This window comes from Barbatula barbatula, assembly GCF_947034865.1.
Source record: "Barbatula barbatula genome assembly, chromosome: 13".
Taxonomy (NCBI): Eukaryota; Metazoa; Chordata; class Actinopteri; order Cypriniformes; family Nemacheilidae; genus Barbatula; species Barbatula barbatula.
In genome coordinates this window covers 10,424,490-10,443,796 of record NC_136776.1, presented here as the reverse complement: position 1 = coordinate 10,443,796, position 19,307 = coordinate 10,424,490, and the positions used below count along the sequence as shown (strand labels likewise).

At 39.8% G+C, this 19,307-nt stretch overlaps 1 protein-coding gene across 7 annotated transcripts in view; it reads right to left on the bottom strand.

Moving 5' to 3' along the window:
* ephb3b (eph receptor B3b) overlaps window positions 1–19,307 on the bottom strand; it is a 42,458-nt gene that overhangs the window by 10,753 nt on the left and 12,398 nt on the right. For all 7 annotated transcript variants that reach the window (XM_079471159.1, XM_079471156.1, XM_079471160.1 and 4 more), the window contains exons 2-6: window positions 9,889–9,953; window positions 5,910–6,582; window positions 2,987–3,142; window positions 2,428–2,763; window positions 217–341 (exon numbers count right to left, since the gene is read on the bottom strand). In XM_079471159.1, the coding sequence (XP_079327285.1) occupies window positions 217–341; window positions 2,428–2,763; window positions 2,987–3,142; window positions 5,910–6,582; window positions 9,889–9,953 (1,355 nt within the window). The remainder of the gene's footprint in view (window positions 1–216; window positions 342–2,427; window positions 2,764–2,986; window positions 3,143–5,909; window positions 6,583–9,888; window positions 9,954–19,307) is intronic.

Below are 19,307 nucleotides of genomic sequence, written 5' to 3'. Positions count from 1 at the left end.
TGCCTCGTGGTATCAGCGCTCAAAGGAGAGAGTTGAATTGAAGAAGGAGCAAAGGAGGAGAGTGTTAGGGTACGCAAGAGAGAGAGTGAGAGAGAGGGAGAGAGAGAAAGGGTTGATGCTGTTGTCAGGATGAACGATTATGTATAGAGCAAAGGATGACAGCGGTGGAATTGTGATGGAATGCCCTTCGCTTCATTGACTTGCATTGGTCCTTACCTTCTCATGGTATTTAATCTCGTAATCCAAGATGATGCCATTTGGTTTTTCAGGCGGGAGCCAGGAGAGACTCATCGTGTTGGCTGAGGCCCCCATCAGGAGGACAGTAGGAACTGAAGAGGGAGCTATGTGGGGAAAATGTGAGAAATCCTATTTAAATGAAAGCTGGAATTCAAATTTATTCAGATTGTGATCATATTCAGGATTACCAAATAGCTGCTTTGTAGTGTAAGTATCAGAAAGAGCTGCTTGTCCATCTTGAGCTTTCAGGGCACCTGCCTCTATACTACAGAATACACCTTTAAGTCCTATGTGAAAGGTGCTATGACAGACAAACCGGAAGGCTTAGGCCACATCCACATAAAGCCTGAGCTTTACCTATCAAATCTTTTTGCCCTTTTCATGGCTTTGTGTTGGTGTGATACAAAATCTTTACGTATACAGCTAAAACATTCTCTGTGTGGATAGCCTCTTAGTATCTGGCAGATGCAGTCCTTACCACTTACTATAGAACATAAACGCTCATGTAAACATGTTAAGTAATGCACACACCTATAACCACTCAAGTTTGTTTTGGTATTTTGCTTACAATATGTCTTTTTTGCCTAGAGTATTATATTAATGAAATTAAATAAGATATTTATTTGTGTGTTTTTTAGCTGAAATTTGACCTGAACTTGTTACTTGTGCGTGCTTCTGTAGCACCTCACCTATTTTAACACCTAGCTTTACATAATCCGTACTGTCCTCATTTGTCCTCAGGGTTGATGTTGGCATCTCAGGTTTCTGATTTTATCAAGTCCTGTTCGCACACTACAGTACCTCTCATTGCCAACTTTTCTGCTTTGCCTCTGTCTCTCTTCCTCACTTGTTAAAAACATTTTAATCCCAAGGTCTGGTTCTTTGATCTTTTGCTCGTAGTTCTTTATTATTCTGCCTTCTTTTTTTCAGTCCTCCTCAAAAGCAAACTCTCCCCCCATCCCACCATCAACCTCCTAACCCAGGCTTTGCTAAAAAAATGCACACCCTGAAGACAATGCTCCCTGGGCAGCCTGCCTGCCTACTCTCAACCCGGGATTAAGGGGCCTCATCCTGCGGAGACAGTGGAAGTAACCATGACGCCACTAGGGCTGGTCACCCATATTTATTTTTTGTCTTAAATGGTGGATGACTATTTAGGCACAGCCCTGGGATAATGGCTAGATAATCTGATCAAAGACCCTCCTGAGTTCTGGAACCATGGGGATGGGATGCTATGTGGGTGAACGTGTCACCCCAAGGTTGACCCAGGCGTAATAAAAGATCAGGTTATATTACAATGCCGGTGAACAATCGCTGATAGCAAACATGCTTGTAGCTAGGTTCTAACACAGAGTGTTAGCTAAAGAAAGGATTAAATGTATGCATAGCTAAGGGTGCGTGACCCTGAGAAGTCCAGTGTTCAATTCAAACCTATGCTAACACAATCAGAGGCTGTAGGCATGAAAGTTAATGCATCTCCACATCTCGCTATCAAAACACACTTATATTTTACATATTTTAGCTATTGAAAATTGTAGCATTGCTCTCTGGTGTTGATACGTTCTGTGGGCTGAGCTCTTTGGGTAGAGTGTCGTGGGTTAGAAGTATCCTATTTAAAACCATTATGCTTTGCTATTTCGAGCCAGAGAGGATGTAAAGAAAGAGTCTTTCAATATCCTTTTTTGAAAGAACTCATGGAAGAGAAAATGTATTAAATGCTGCTGGAAAATCCAGCTTAAGTTGCTATCTTTGCTTTCCAACACATGGTTGGTTAGCTAATTGACCAAAAAACTAACAAGCTGCTATCTGGTCAAACCGGCTCGAGTTGTCCTTATGCACAAATATATATATTTTTTAAATAAGCTTTCAATTTATTACATTTCAATATATTATATCAGTGATACATATTTAAAAATATTTAGGAAATAGTACGTGGTTTATATATTACAACATTACAATATAGAATAAATAGCTCCTATTCATATATAAAAATATAAGGCCTTGGTTTCAATACATGGAAATGTATTATTTAATATATTTCATTATATTTTACAATATATTTCCATATATTTTTGTTTTGTAAGTGTTTTTTGTACAATGACAATTTATCTACAAAACCATGAATAACTTGGACCATTTGGAAACCAGTTACCATCTTAATTTCCCAGCAAGTAAACCCATTAAACTTACCAGCCTGGTTGGTGGTGATGTTAACAGATGCACACTGGGGTGTATACGGACTCTTGTTGGAGACTCCGTTGACGGCCTGAATCTCAAAGCTGTACTGGGTGTGAGCCTGAAGGTTTCTGACAGTCACATGTCTCTCGGTCAGCCCAAGGTGCCGGGGAGAGATGTCCACATTGTCATCACACCGGGTGCAGGTACCACGCTCGGGCAGACACTTCTTACAGATAACATTGTAAAGAAGGTCATCTCTGCCACCTTGGTCACGGGGCTCGCTCCACTCAAGCACCAGTGATGTTTCGTTCACACTGGAGATGACGTTGCGTGGAGCTGAGGGGACAGCTGCAAAAAAATTCATTTCTTATTTTAACATCAAAACAAACAAGATATGCCAGTGCTCTTCAACGTGGGAATTACATTTTTTAGTGTGACAGAAAAAAGAGTGATATACAGCTGAATAAAATGATATTTTTGCAAACTAATCCCGGTAAAGTAAATTGGTGAACTAATGTCAAAATGATGGCATGGAAAGTGAAGATTAGGGTTTGAGTATAAAGTTACTCACTAGTGCATCCTGACTCAGGTGAGTCATTGTCTGCTCGATAGAAGCCGTTCTGGCAGGAACAAATGCTTGCGGCTCCAGAACTTGTCCGACTGTTGGGTGGACATGGCGAGCAGAATCCCTCACCTTGTTTGGACTTAAAAGTGCCTGGACTGCAAGCTGACAAGAAAAGAACAATATAAAAAACTTTTACTATCACAGATAAACACAACTGTAGCTTGAGAACTGTACAATTATGACATTGTTAAGGTATCATGTATTCATCTAAAGTTTCAAATTGTGCAGTGTGAAAATTTGTAGTGTTTTGTTACAAAGCTGTGAGTAGAATTTAAGGGATTGTAAAAATGTGATCCTTACATTAATTCAACCCTCTTGCACATGGGCTTATCCTTTCCATCTTGATTCCTGCAATCTTGCCATTGTGAAGTATAAAGGCACACAGGTTCTTGCTTACGTATTTGTTTGGCAATGTTAATTTGCTGTTGCTTTCCCCTCGGGAAATAACCCCCTCATGACTAGACGAGTTCCAACAACATACTCAGGCCCATAAACCCCACGCGCGTATGCTAACTGTCAACTTCAATTACAAACACATGGCTGTTAGTTCCAAAGTCTTGAAAGCACTCTTTAAAATGAACTCCTTCAATCGATACTCAAACACGGCAAATGTCGATGCTGTACAACAGGAAATGTTTCTCCAAGCCAAACAAAGCATATTGAAGGGTACAGGGAAAGTGTAATCGGTTATCTTAGAAATACAAAGATTAGCGTTTCATTCACAGGTCTTTGGCCTTTGTGGAGATCGGCCACAGTTTACAGAGCTTGTGTACACATTATTACCGCACCTCTGATAAACGTGGAGTGTTCACAATGGCATTGTGATCTTTCCGCTCTGAATGTCACCCAAACTCTCTTCTTAAGTGATAAAAGGCCCAATTTTATATTTATTAAAAGCCGGCATGTTGTATGATTGCCAGTTTCCAGTCATTTTATCAGTAGCCTCTGTGGGATGGCAAATAAAACCTGTTGTGTTTTTAAGGAGTCCGTTTGAACATCTGGTTTCTTAACTGATTGCGTGCAAAGCAGAACAAACCACCATGATGATCCTGAGGTCACTTTCCAAGTTCTCGTTCTCAGAATGTGCAATATTGACACAAGGCTCCATTAGTGAAGGGAAACTGTGTTAACTTAGTTAACCAGGAGCTTGTTTGTTCAACCATTAATCAAAAGCGTCCAGAGGAGTAGCAGCTAGTGAGGAAGGAACTTAGGAAATGAATCATGCAGAGATAAAGATAAAGCGTGACGAATAAGTTTATCACACGTAACACATCGCTTTGGAGATTAATGAGTCTCTGTGTTTTTCCTCGTATTTTAAATCTACGTCAATCAACTAAGTCTTTGAGAGACAAATGAGACCATCTAGCTTGTATTCTGCATGAAAAACTGCTCAAAATTCCCTGTTCAAAAAAAGTCGTGCCGTTTTCTGAAGGGCTGAAAGTGCTGATTAATCGCTTCCTAGAAGGTAAGAAGTCAGCCCTTTTCTTTCATCCTCACCTCCAGCAGCACTCCTGACAGAGCAGAGAGGTGAAAGAAATGCAAAAGAAAGAAATGCAAATCTCTGTGCACTTTCTCTAGCACACTCTATTGCCCAAACCTTCCCGGCTGCCTCCCTCATTGAGAGAAGAACATAGAGCTTAAGGGAGTGATTAGAATTTGTGTGCAAATTGGAAGTCAGAAGCAAGAACTGAGTATGGAGCGCTCTCAGATTAATATTCATGTGAATGTCCAAACTGTACTCTGGCAGGGTATTAATGAGACCAGTGGCCTTCAGATGAAGGCGCGCGAGAGAGAGAGAGAGAGAGAGAGAGAGAGAGAGAGAGAGAGCAAGAGTTGACAGAGATTTATCCCTCCTTTAGTTTCCGGTTGGCTTGATTAGAGAACGTTTTATCAGGACTCAGCCGCCAGGGCTTTCACCTTGAGCCGCCACAAGCAAACAAATGGGTTTTTAACTGTACTGTAAGGCAGCACATTTCTAAGGATTGCCCACTTTTCCCCACGGTTAAATATGCTTAATATGAAATTGGCAGCTTTAGAAAAGTGTTTCATTATTTTGACAACTAGATATTAAAATTTCTTAAGCAAACTGTAAATGGCGCTTGCCCTAGTAAATCTCGTTGCCACAATGCAGGGATGTTGTAGTGGGTGGTTGACAGAGCAGTGCTGTTTAATACTTACATTTAGGCATTTGGCAGACACTTCTATCCAAAGCAACTTACATTGCATTATCCTATACATTTTACATAGGTATCTGCAATCCCCTGGGCTCGAACCCACAACCTTGCGTTGTTAACACAATTATCTTACCACTGAGCTACAGGAAAGCTATTTTGTTTGCCACTTAACTTAGTTCTTTACCCCAGAGGTTTATTCTTCAGTCTTTGTAGTTCTTCTAATGTGTTGGAACAAAGTGTCTCTTTCTGGCCTTTAACTTCTGATGCCTTATCTGTCAGGGTTACTTTTCTCTCCATCTCACACTCTTCATTAATGTTTCACGGCAGCTCTTGCCCTTGGTCCGAAAATCGATTCCTGGTCTGCTCTCACTCACGGCTCTCCATTTGACCCTTGACCTCCCGCTGTCCGCTCTGCTCACTTTCACCGTGGCTATGTTACACGCAAGCTCAATTCCCTTCAGCCTGAACCTGATATGTTTTTCATTAAGACGCCTCCTTTTCTCTCAGCAAAATGTTTCACTCTGATAGACATACGGACTGTTTTACTTATTCATTGGCTCTGCCTTAATCAAGGTCGAATATCCAAATTTGCTGTTAGGCCAAACAACCTCAATAAAAATAGGATGATTTGTCCATGTGGCTTAATGTGATACTGGGAAAACACTGCACAGTGAGAACGATATATCAGCACTCACCTTGACACTGTGAATCCTTAACTGTAGGCTCGAAACCAGCCATGCATGTGCAGGCACCTACAGGAACCATCCATTCTCCATCTCCATTGCAGTAGAGTTTGAGAGGGACGGACACTTCCACAGCATTATGCACACAAGTGCCGGGGGCGATGACTAGCGAGGTGGCTTCAGCTCCTGTTGCTGTCTCGGGGAAGACTGCAAAATGGGCAATTGTTGTGGAACACTTTTTGTAGAACACACGGACAGAGATTAAAGACATGCAAGCACCCAAGTCTTGGAAGGCCAGGTAGAAGCCAGCCTTGGAAAGTGGACCAAAGCTGCGGATTTTAGTATTAACCCGGCCGGATTCCAACATAGAAAAGCTCTCATCAGGAGCAATTGTGTCCACCTTAACGTAAGGGTTCTCCATCCAAAACGGACTGGTGGCGGTGGCTGAATCTGAGTCGGACTCGTAGTAAAACAGATTGAATGTCTCTTTACAGGATCCTGGAATGTTGGGAATACTGTTGCAGTCTCGTACAGTGAATTTCATCTCCACATACACACGGAGAACGTCCTTGCGAGGAATGAAGTCACTGCGAAGCCAGTTGTTCTGGTTAAGCTCACGAACATTGCACACTTGGTATGTTCGAATGGGGTTCATCGCATCGTCGTAACCACTTACTTCCTCCCACTGTGAAAAAGGTAAAAGAGGTAAACAGAAAAGAGATACCACTTTAAGTCATAGATATACAACAACATATACTGTATGGTCACCATGTGACTTAATGTCTACAGAAGAGGTAGCATTTATAATATGGTGCAATAGCAATAACACGTTTTTTATCTATAGAGTAGCCTACAGTACAATACGTTTTATTGCCAGTCGTATAAATGAAACCATTCTCATTTTTATGTTTTCTAGAGCTTTAGAAGTTAACTTCTGAAGTTTTATACTGCACAGAGGTACGTCAGGGAATAAATTGCTCTTTCGTAGCTACAGTTCCACACACTACAGGAACAGAGCTCAAGAAACAATATAACAGAGGCAACACGCCGAGAAAGAGTGAATGGGGTGGATGAAAGAGAGGGGAAATTAAATTTGGGGCTTTTTGGTTTGTGCCTTTTCAATTACACACATGCATAGCGCCATTAAGCGGAGAGCAGCACGCTGGTCTTTCATCTGCGTTTGCCAGTTCAATGAGGAAAGCCGCCTTGCAAATTTATCAAAATTACCATGGAGTGTCAGAACTCCATCGAACAAAACAACGAGTAAATGTTTACCTCCTACCTTGAGTGCCGTGTGCTCTCTGCATCACTTCACAATCAATTACCGTTCAATTACAACATCATGATTACATTGTATTCATGTGTAGCAATACGCTAAATACAATCCACTTACTAAACATTTTCCACGTTATATACAGGATTAAAAAAAACTAACATTGTGTTATAAAAATGTATAACACTATCTCTATTTCTTTGGAGAATATTGGTAGCTTTTTTCCATAAATGGTTTATTGCCATAGTGGTATTTAAAAATGCATTATGTTGCACCTCTTATCCTTGTGTCTTTAAAATAAGAGTCATTCACACTGACAGTGATTCAGTTGCTGATATCATGAAAAATGAGTGGTGGCAACCATTGCAGATGCAAAGAGGTAGAATCAAATTTTACTTCATGCAAATAAACACAAATGCAATTTGGCTACCAATGGCAATATAGGCAGTGAAATGGACAGCCAATCATCTCTCCGTCAATTTGAACACTGTCGCTTAAACAAACAAAGCATGTGTCAATGATAAATAAATAAATAAGAGGCCAAAAACAAAAACTAGCAAAGCATCTAGAGATTTGTTGATCAGACCATAACAGACTGTGTATCGAATTGAAGGCTTTAATTAACACAGCAAAATGGATGTGGTGCGGACAGGCCATTCATCCCTACAGGGCCCCAGGGGCCTGAGGCAGACAGAGCTTCCAGAAATCTCTGCTTTATCACAGTCTCTCCACACACAGAGGTGCAAGGATCAATAACCTGCACCAGGTCAATCGGACACAAGAAAGAATGAGGTGTAAATGGGCATTTACTTCCATGGAATAAATTGCTGAAAAAGAAAAGCAGGGAGCTGAGGAAGCAGCCCCACGCATTGCGCCGGCGTTGACTGAGTCTGGGGATTACAGAGCACCAATACCTGACAGCAAACTTTCCTCTTTCCTTGATTAATGTGTTAAATAGGATGCAGGAAAGAAGTTCAGTTCCCATTCATCAATTTTACTTGATGAATAGGTAAACACACTCCGTATTTTCCCCCTTCAGTCAGAGAGAGCTAATGAATTTACTTTTAGATGGAGATGCTGTGTGACTTTAAATGCGAATTATATAAATACATATAGTGCATAAGTGCTCTCTGTCTTGGTTTGTTGATCTTTGAGTAATCAGCCGTTCGGTGTGTTTATCAATGTCAGCATGTTTTTTTTTCCTTTACAGTCTTAATGCAGACACAGTATTTATCTGTTTATGGGTCTCATTATAGTTGCCTGGCTGATGACTAATAGAGGCAGATTAAATGGGAAAGAAGAAATAAGAAACGCTTAACCATGCTGGAATTTATTCCAACTTTTTACCCCCACTTTTATGATTATCTGGGCAAGGTTCCCATTGCAGTTTTCTAGGCGCGACATACCATACAATTTTGTGTAACACGAACAGACGAGAGATATGTGTAGCTGTGCCAACTAAATCAGTAGGTGACTTGCAAAACCGGTCAAGAATACGACTGGGTCATAACTCACTCCAAAATAATGAAAACTAATTTAGAAACATAAGAATAAATATGTCTTGAATATAAGAAAATGAAGCATAGAATATACTGTACAGCTGCATTTTTTTTTTCATGTACCTATTTTCATATATGTTAGTTAACAAAAATTGTTTGGTAAAACGTGCTTTATGTACAACATCATAACATTCCTAAAATGACTGTAGGTTTCATTTTCTTTATGCAATGTATTACTTTGTTCTTATAATTTGGGTTGAAATGCAACCTGGGTGTTTTGTGAGATTTACCTCATTGAGGGGAATGTTTCTTTTCGAGACTTCAAATAAAGCTGCCAGTGAGATGTATCACTGGTAACATATTTTCCTGTCGGTCTTAAACTATAGCGGGGCGGATTGGGTGAAACCTATAGCCACGTGCATGACGGGGTGCAGAAGGGAAAAAGCTGGGCTGAATGGAGGCATCTGTTGGGGTGTAAAGTGGGCTGTGCTGATACCCATTGTGCTAGTGGGAGTTTTATTGCTTTAATGGCAGTGGGGAGGGATATTTACAAGAATAATATATGGACGGGGAAAGAGAGATTGTGGCTGATTTGTGTCACCAGGTCTGCTCTTCTGCCTCGGCACATTGGTGCTAAGTTACTCGGAAGTAAAGGTTACAGGGAGGGGTGTGTGCAACAGCTGGGACGGTGTGACCGAAGGCAGAAAGGGGGCAGATGCAACACAGTTAAATTAAAGGCTATTAGATGAATATAAGCAAAAGAAGAAATAAAAGGTAACAGTGTGTGGTTTTTGTCAAAGATGAGCAAAATATACTTTTGCTGTTATGGTCAAAGGCTTGTGTGCACAAATTTCACTTCCAGAGAATAATTGTGAGACGGTTGAAATTTGATCTAGGTTTTGCTGTTATCTGATTTAACTTAGAACTTCCTGTGTTTCACACAAAGTACCGTAACTCAGCCAATTCTAATAGCATTTGATTAGGAAATAGCTTTTTTCATTATACATTATGTTATACATGGTATTTTAAATGTATTTTTAATAGACGTCAAGTGAGACTCAGCTTTTATAATAGTGGAAATCTGATCAAAATTAATAAGTTTCATTTTGGTTTCATCAACTGGACATGTTCTTGTGATCTGTACCCTCTGTTGCGACTGCAGAAAGAACTGTATATAAGTAATTGGCTCCAAAATAAACACACAAAACAAGAAACTCACCCCAGTTTCAGGATGGGAAGTCCAGGCAAGTTCAGTCGTGGCCCATTTGGTGTCCATCAGTGTTTCTGCAGACAAACAATGATATTTCAATATCATTTCAGCCATAACAGCAGGCAATAGGAAAAGTATCATGAATTTAAAGGCTAAAATGAAAGAATTGATTTCACGCTGTACAAAAGGTGTAAAGCAACATATAACTGTCACTGTCCATATTGTTAATAGATATGAATGCATTTTGAGGTACATTCATGGGCGCAGGAACTGAGAAACACTATCATGCTAATCAGCAGTGAAAAGATGGTGGAAAGGGAAAACAGCTTTGTGGGTGATCCAGAAGGCATTGTCAAAGATTTATGACAGCCCTCCTCTAATTAGATTTAATTAACCGTGTATTTGCAGGGTGGGAAAGGAAAGCTAAGTGTTTTTGAAAGACAACCTGCTCCCCTTCCCGAATGTACACGCACACAAAAAACACACGCACCCTTAAGCTAGCAGCTGTAAAACTCAAGAGGATATATAACAGAGCAAAGGAGTTCTGGAACGACACCATAAAACTCACAAAGGAAGATCTGCACAATTTCCTCAATACCCAATATGGGACAGTCTGTCTGTTTTGTTCTGTTCTTCAATTTTCTTCCCACCAGCCATATGTGCAGTTCTCTGTCTTTATTATAATGAAAGCACACTCACTTGGCGTAGATGGCAAACACATTGAGACAACCATTTTACCTTCTGCCTCCTGCTTTGACGGTTTATTTACAGCCGACTGCTACAATTGCGCATTGCAGCTACGTTTTACCAAAAGGCATGGATGGGACTGATTTAAATAGCAAAATCATATATTAGGGTGCAAAAACGTTTTTTTTTAATACAAATGTCCTTTTTGCACTCCAAAATGAGTAGAAGCCTGAGCTCATTTTCACATTTAATATCTGTCACAGGTAATCCTATTACAACTGGACACTAAATGCAAGTGTAAACACATCTCATTTGTAGCGTAAACGCTAATCTGGGCCGATGTGTCCCAAACCACAATGGTGGTCAATCAAGCGTGCTAAAACAAGACCTTTGTGGGTTACATTCAGCTTTTAAAGAAAGTAACTGTCCGAAAAAAATCATGCAAAGTTATGCATAAGACTTCACAGAACATGTGACGTGCCTGTCATCTACACGCAGTGACATGGATTATTCGCTTAGCGCTTGCAGCCGCTCAATTAATATCCTAAACATAATCAAGCTTACTGTTTTCTCAAACACATAAAACAGATCTCTCTCTCTCGCTCTCTGTTTTGGCGACTTGGAATTCATTATCGATGTCCTGTTGGGATGTCACCAACCAATGACACCCGTTGTGTCATACCTTGTCATTGATGGACTGGCCCGCTTACATTTAAACACTCTTCCAATGCTTTCATGGTTTAAAAAGAAGTCAGCTGCCAGGATCGACTTGAAAAATGACATGTACTGTAGGTACTGGTGCGAAAAAATGCAAAGCAAAACCAAAGAAAACAGAACAAAAATGAATGTGTGTGTTTCTAAGTCTCAGTTCTGACTCAGAGAAATAGGTGAAACGTTTATAAGCGACCGGCAACTGACTCAGAGTGTTCTGCGGGCTTCTGTTTTGTTTCCAATTTGTAAGCTGCACTGAAAAACAGCAAAGCCGAGCATTGTGTCAGCTGAGCGTGCTTTTAGATGAGGAAGCAGTCCTGACTAAATGCAAGAGAGAAAACGCAGCAGAGGGCGACCCACCATTCATCCCATGCTGCTGCAGTCAGGGGGCCGAGGGGCAGTGCCCTCTATGCGACAATTCATTCAGGCTCCAGCATGGAGCCGACAGCGATACGGAGCCTCCATTACGACCCACGGCCGAATTTTGGTACAGTTAAAATGGCTCCACACAGGGAAAGTTTTGTTCTAGCAACAGTGAGCCAATGGTTTATATCCTGTTTTTCCTCTGGAGAAAAAAACTAAGAATTATGGGTCCTGCTGAAACCTGACAGACTAGTCCTTAAACACGCTCTGAGAAAAATCTGTTCCGAGTACAACCTGCCATCGTTTCGAAACTTGTAAACGGTGTTTGAGAGTGAAACAGTCAAACTTTAAACCATAAACCCAGGCACATGAAGCACACTATATAAACTTGAATTGGTGAGGCAGAACGTTTGTGAAACATGAGAATTGACGCATAAATTAACAGCCATAAAAGGTTTGTTTTATTCACCCTTGTTTACTTAACTGTCATGAAATTTTCAAATTGCTTTTCAAACTATAAAACCCTGAAGTACATGTTAAAAGTAAATTAAAACACTATAAAAATCACCTCTTTTTGTAAACATTGTGTTGTGTCTGCTTTAAAAAACATAAATAACTTACATAACATCATTAAACATTATAATACATAATGTTTAATAAATAAATAAAACATATACTCAGTGTGTAAAGCTTTGTATTATGGGACTTATTGTGATTATTGCCTTTTAAAAACCGTATGTTGTATTTTGCTAGTTGTAACTGTAAGTCACTTCGATTAAAAGCCTCTGCTAAAATGAATAAATGTAATTTGACATTATTGATTGATTGTTATTTTATAGTTGTATGATATTTGAACAACTTGATCAATAACTAATAATCAATAAAGCATGTGTTTTGCTTGTTATCATCTTAATAGTTAAGATATGAACTTTGTTAAAATAATATTTTTGACTGTAGAGGAAATGATTTAATTGCCGGATGTTTAGAAGAATAAAACGGAAGTATCAAAACATGAGTAAATGATTAAATGATTATTCATTGTTGATACACTAAACACACACGTGCAAATACATAAACATATTCAATGGCAAATTCATAGTCTCTGAGTTGCATGTAAAAACAGACTCGTGCACACACATATTTATGTAAGAAAGGTCAGGCCTTACATTCTAATCCACTAATGACAGAGCAGGCTTAATAACAGAGAAAGGCAGACAAACAGTTGTTTCTCTGAAACAACACACAAAAACACATGCATTCTGTGGATTTACATGCACATTAAAATATGCCTTTGTTCCAGTAGGGAATCTTTCTTGAAAAAGAAGGCTATGTGAACAAAACCACCTCTATTGATACAAAGAGTCTTCACTGGATTTAGAAACTGACTCAGAGCTGTGTGGGCAGACAGGTGAGAGATTACCACAAGATTTCAGGCCAACTGTTTTTCAGCGTAAGCTATTACTTTTTGTTTAAGTTGTTTATTGCTTAGCCACCTTAGACCCAGATAGCAACAGAAAATGTGCAAAAAACAATATAATCTGTTCGATTTGCCAGACAACAATTTTACCTCGAAGAATACAAAAAAATTTTTTGAAATTTATTTTTTTACTTTTCATGTATAAACAGCAGTCACTGTAAATTGCTTATAACATTCAATATGTACGTAATGGCAAGTTTTTGCATTGTTTGGCACAACAGCATAGTTTAGCAAATGTAGCATTGTTTAATCTGGTTATTTTATGTTTTTTTAACTCACTTGCACTTACATCTTGTGTAATTATTTCTTTTTATTGAATAGATAAACATAAATGTTTTATTGTTCCTTTATACCGAGTATTTCTAAAATAGTTCCCTGTTTGCAAACAACATTTAGACTGGCATCTCAAGCTAGGAGTCCTTATTGTGTCCTTCTGCGAAAGGGGGGCCAGACATGGCACAACCTCATTTTCTGTGTCTCCAAACACTTGAGCTCTGTTTTGCCTCCCAACACACAGATGTGTCAACAGTATGAGGAAAACACTGCATTAAACTTATTAAAGCTATTAGACTGATTGCTCTGTATGCGCTTTTGTTACTGCTTTTATTAGCTCTTGGGGGGTTAGTTGAAGCCGGCATAAAGTGTGTGTGTGTGTGTGTGTGTGTGTGTGGAGGGGGTTACAGGGAAAGATGTTGAAAGAGGTTGGAGGGAAGAAGGAGGGGGGAATCTATTTAGATTGAAATGTGGTGAGCGGGCTGGGCTTTTGTACTACACTGGAGTGTGGTGATTAGAAGAGAGGGTTGCTTTTGGGGAGCTGGTGTGCAATCTCTAATTGGTTGACGGTTTTTGATGTAGGTGCCTGGATCTCCAACACCCTGAATCCTCCATGGGAATTCAATGAAAGGAGACGCCTCATCCCAATCCGTCCACTTGCTGTCAGTCATAGCACAATGGCTGTCACTCTCTCTTTTGACCTTTTATGTACTAACAAGGTCCACTGTCAATGCTACCGAAGTAATGCTGCAGAATATCCGTAACTTAAACAACAATTTCCAGCTTGTGACTTTATAAAAGTGTCAGGTACAGATATTTCTGTCATTTTATTTTGCCAGTGTTTTGTAATGATGTCACGCTAGTAAAAGGCTTTCAACTGTGCAAGTTAACAATTAGCAATCATTTACATTCATGCATTTGGAAGACATATTTATCCAAGGCAACTTACATACTGTATACATTTTATCAGTATGTTTGTTCCCTGGGAACTTCTTTTACAGTAATTTCAGACACGAGAAAGTAGAACAATCTCTGTTTTATTTAATATCTGAGAGGTGCTGAAATGTTGAAAAATTTTCTTACACCCTATAGTGCAAATCACTTGATACTCATATAATGACAGCACGTGACAGGGAGGAGGCAAAGATCGCAAGCATCATTTTTGTTTGTTGTGTTAATCATATCTGCGAAGGACTTTAGAAGACTGTGGGCTTCCAGGTCTCAGGGGGCCTGATTTGGAAGCCAATTTTTGGATGGTGAAAAATTTGCCGGTTTGCTTTGGTCGAATGGAGTCCCTTGCAGTAGCCACACCCCAGACCGCACAAAGACAAGCGTGTAGGGTTCATACTGAGGCTCAGTGATGAATATTAAAGGCCTGTCTGGTGGCGTATATGAGTGTAAAGCTCAGTTTATAAACGTGTGTGGGACCTACACCATATCCTGATGCGCACCTCTCCAAAAATTTAACAACGCCTCACCTCAATGTAAAAGTTTGTTTGTTCGTCTGTATTAAACATCTCAAGCTGCAACAAAAGTGACTATTTACTTGCAGCTATCACTGCTCCTGCTTCTCAAATGAGCTGCTCCTTCTTCGGCTCTCGTCTTGGTTACACAAGCAAAACGTGCATAGACACAACGCCTAGTGGTCATTGCCTGTCGACGCGGACAACGACGCAGAAGTATAAATAAAAACTACGCCGTAGGTCCTACACACTAGGATAAACCGAGCTTCCATCTGTTCAGGTTCCTGCTCTGCCTGAGAAATGGGCATTCCACCTCCTACCTTTTCATTCTTTCTATTTCCTTTTTTTTCCAAGGCCTTTAATTACAGAGCAGAGTCAATCTAATGAACAGGGAGCCCCTGAGGCAACTGTCTGCTAACCAGGTGTCCTAGCAAGTATGTGTTCTGAGTGTCGAATATTGTGTCCAAGCTAGCATATCCATGCCATTGTGACTGTGTGGGCTAAAGAAGCCGGGGGATCCTGTCATCCGTTTAACCCAGGGAGACCTTCTCAGCACCCCCTCTGCAACCGAACAACCGAGCAGTTGCAATGCATTATGGCCAATCCCCATGAATTCAGTGCACGTCCCCCAAAGCACTTAGTCAAAGAGTCACAATAGCCCACACCAGTTACACTGTTGTGGCTAGACAGGACACAAGATGCTCTGAGACAGCGATAAAGCATGATCAGCTATTAATGAGCACTTAAGCTAACACGTCGGCGTATTCTGATATCAAATGCTGATTCGATTACAGATTTCACTCCAAATGGGAGCTGTTCATTCAACTCACATCACTACGTGAATATAATCAATTAATACACTCTTTTATTTATTTTCAGAGGTATTATTCTGGGCACAAAGCAAACATTCTTCCGTCAAAACACTGAAACTATGACGTATTCAGTTGAGGCTTTATGTATTGTTACACAGAATTTAATGACAGTGTTTTGTTGATCAGAGAGATAGACAGATGGACTTTTATGATGTGATGTTTGCGGTTTCCTGAGCACAAAATGACAGCCAACATAATATACAGTATGAATCAGAACATGTGATTACAAAATACAACCCACCATCGTGTTTAGGCATCACAGATGGTCGTGAGATTGTTCATGAGAACTAAGCATCTGACGCTTCTAAGTTTTTTTTTACTTTGTATACAACAATCATAAAAAAACTTTGAAACACAATAAACTACATACTTAGTCATTACTCACTTCTTTTAAATCATTTTGCAAAAATCCAAGCTATGAATTAACACAAATGGAAGAACTTATGTAGGAGCAAAACAGTTACTGTCAAATTGTCAATCAAATATTTATTTTAACTTTTATACAATCAATTCCACTAGGTGCATCATGGGATTCTTCATGATACAGGCGCAAAGTTAAATACTAGAATTGTTAATAGAAGTGCACAGCAAGTAAAACAAATTCACATTCACAGTGAAATTCTGGGTTTCAGCTTTTCCATCATATTAAGTATAAATTCGGGGCTGCAGGCAACTTTACTTGCTATCTCTCTTTGTAAAGATTTCTGATTCTCTGACTCCTATCCCCAGCGTCTGATGGTGAATCAGTCAACAGGAAGTATTTTGACAGGCCTCGCTGATCACAGCCTGTCCATGCACTCCATTCTCCATCATTCCCTTATATCTTTAGAACCTCTTTTTTCCCTTTTCTGTTTGTATGTCTATCTGTTGGTCTATCTTACAAAGCCAAGGTCTCCATTACTGTCAGTGGAGAGCACTCCTCATGATCCCAAAAGGGATAAGAGGTAAAGAGAACGAATAAAAGAGTTATATAATCAGAATAAACATTTATATTATATTATACAAAAATAAATTTTATACAATTTAATAGTATATAGTTCATTATTCTAGCTGTAGGAGAATCACTTCTTTTAGAATCACTTTGAAAAGTGATGCTGCTTTGTTTTTCCTAAAAATAAATCTAAAGCCCCGAAGTCGTGTAAAAAATGAATAGAGTCTGCATTCTTGAAATAAGTGAGGAAAATTGCAATCCAGCGAGCGTGACGAATCCTACCATTGGCTCAGCTTGGTATAAGCACATTTTAACCAATTGTCAAACACATCTTCTTTTCCTCAAGCGAAAGACATAAAAAGGCTATAATAATGATAACTGTATTTTGATAGATTTTCTCGTTCTGGTTGAAATTCTACTCTGGCTGTAATAAACTGCCAGGAATGCAAGTCTGCCAATGCGACTGAAAAGGTCTTTTTGAAACTGCCTGAAATATGTCTCCACGCTCAATAGAGCTCAATGCCTCGTTACCCACAACTCAGATCTCAGTCAAACCACGTCGCAAAATCTGGCACCTGGTAGCAACAGTGTGTTATGAACTGTACTGAAGATGTTCTTTACATAAATCAAAAAGGACTGTAGGACACTGGTATCATTTACAGTATTAGATAGAATGATGGATGTTCATTAGTTTATTTATTTTTGTGTATGGAGGAGATCCCTTCTATGTAAAGAGGAGAATCCACTGCGCTGTGTGTTCATTAAGCAATAGGGTGAAGGGCATCTAAAAGTTCCTAGTGATATAGTTAGCGGGGTACACAAACACCTTCCAAACACTGCACATAATGGCATGCTGGCGTTGGACAATTAGCGTGAGCTATCATCATTATCTTGTTTCAAAACAATAATAATTTGAAATAAAAAATGCAAAATATATCCTCCCTCAATGTTCTCGATGCGCTGTTTTTGGAAATACCTGTGTATTTCCTCATAGCTCATTGTGTTTTGTAGTCAAAGCCAAGAACAGGGCAAGAACCACTCCTGACTTAACCATTCCAGGTTCATTATAAAGGTATTTTGGCACAGAGCTGCCCACTGGCCTTGCCTGTCAGCTGCAGAGAAGAACTGTCTGCTCTAGATGCTGTCCAGGGACTTGTCTCCATCTCTCCAACAGCCTGCTACCTTTGACACATTCATTATACCTCTGCTGAGGCATCCAGCAGACATCCAGGCTAAATATATGGTAATAGCATTATCCCCGGGGACCACCCAGAGCTGTTTGCCGTGGTATAACACTGAGGAGGTACTTCAGAGTGTGGTGTCCCCCGAAACCCCACATTTTCTCTCTTTTGTAATCTTTAGATAAAATGTTTACAGGACTAGTTGGGATGATGTCAAAGATTTGAGCCTGTCATAAACCTGAAAAATAATGAGTGCAGAAAAATCAAACCAACATATTAGTTATAGGATATTAGGTAGAGTTTTCTTGATATAGTCATCAGTCAAACATCATTTTGCCAAGGAAATACGGTAACCTCTAATGACTGTTAAATATAATAAGATATTTCTGCTTCACATCATGGGACAGCTGTTTGTCGGCAGCTACTGAACTGATGTGGTCCACATTTCCGGCATTCCAGTGGCTTTCGATCGCTTTATAATGTTTCAACTATACTGTCTGTGGTTGCCAGTGAGGTTGAGATAGATTCCTTTTAATTTCTTACGCTGGAAACACTAACTGCTACAGCAGAACCATGCTAGCTTCCAGTTAGCCTTCCCCACCGCCATCACATATTGGCATTGGCAACTACTGCAGAACAACTGACATGAGAGCAAATCCATACCTCAGTTTTGGCTTCCGCGCTACATGCTAATTATCAGGATATGTTGTGGTTTACCTGCTTGAACAAAGAAAACATGTCTAATGGCTCCAGCTCACCACAGCGTAATAGAAGTTATTATCTGACGTTTTTTGGTCTTACTTTCTTTTACATTTCTCACCACATGTGACGGACTAGCCTGAGGCGGTGCAGATCTTTTCGACTAGCTCTTCTCACGTTAGCTCATTATGCCCAGAGCTGCTTGTTAATGTTTACCTACCCAATCATTGGCTGATTCAGGTCAGGGCCGCAACAACAAAGAAAGGTTAGGCAGTAACCAGCAGGAATGCGGTTAGGTAGGGCCTTTGTGACTGTCGAGCCAACAAATACATGCACAAACACACGCCTACGCAGGGGCTCTGAATGAGACCGATGACTTCAGTGTGGTTAGGTTGGTTTGGGAGCTCTCCTGAGTGAAAGGGACACTATCATTTTTATGTTCATTCATTGTGGTTTCATAAAGATCAAAGACTCCTTCTGGCTAACAGACTCTAGCACTTTAGAAACACCTCAACAGAAACATATATGGCCCATGCTAACATTTTCAATGCTCTCATAACCAATTTTCTACTTTTTAGTCACCCCCCCTTCTGTAGCCCTCTTTACAATTTTTCATTTTTGCAAAGCAGCTTTACAGAAAATACATAAAACATAAATTAAAAACAAACAGTGGAGACTTTTAATAGAAATGTATTAAAAGCTTTAATATTCACTGTAGAATTACTGTCTGTAGGATTGTAATAACTATCGGGCAACTATGTCTGTCTTAAA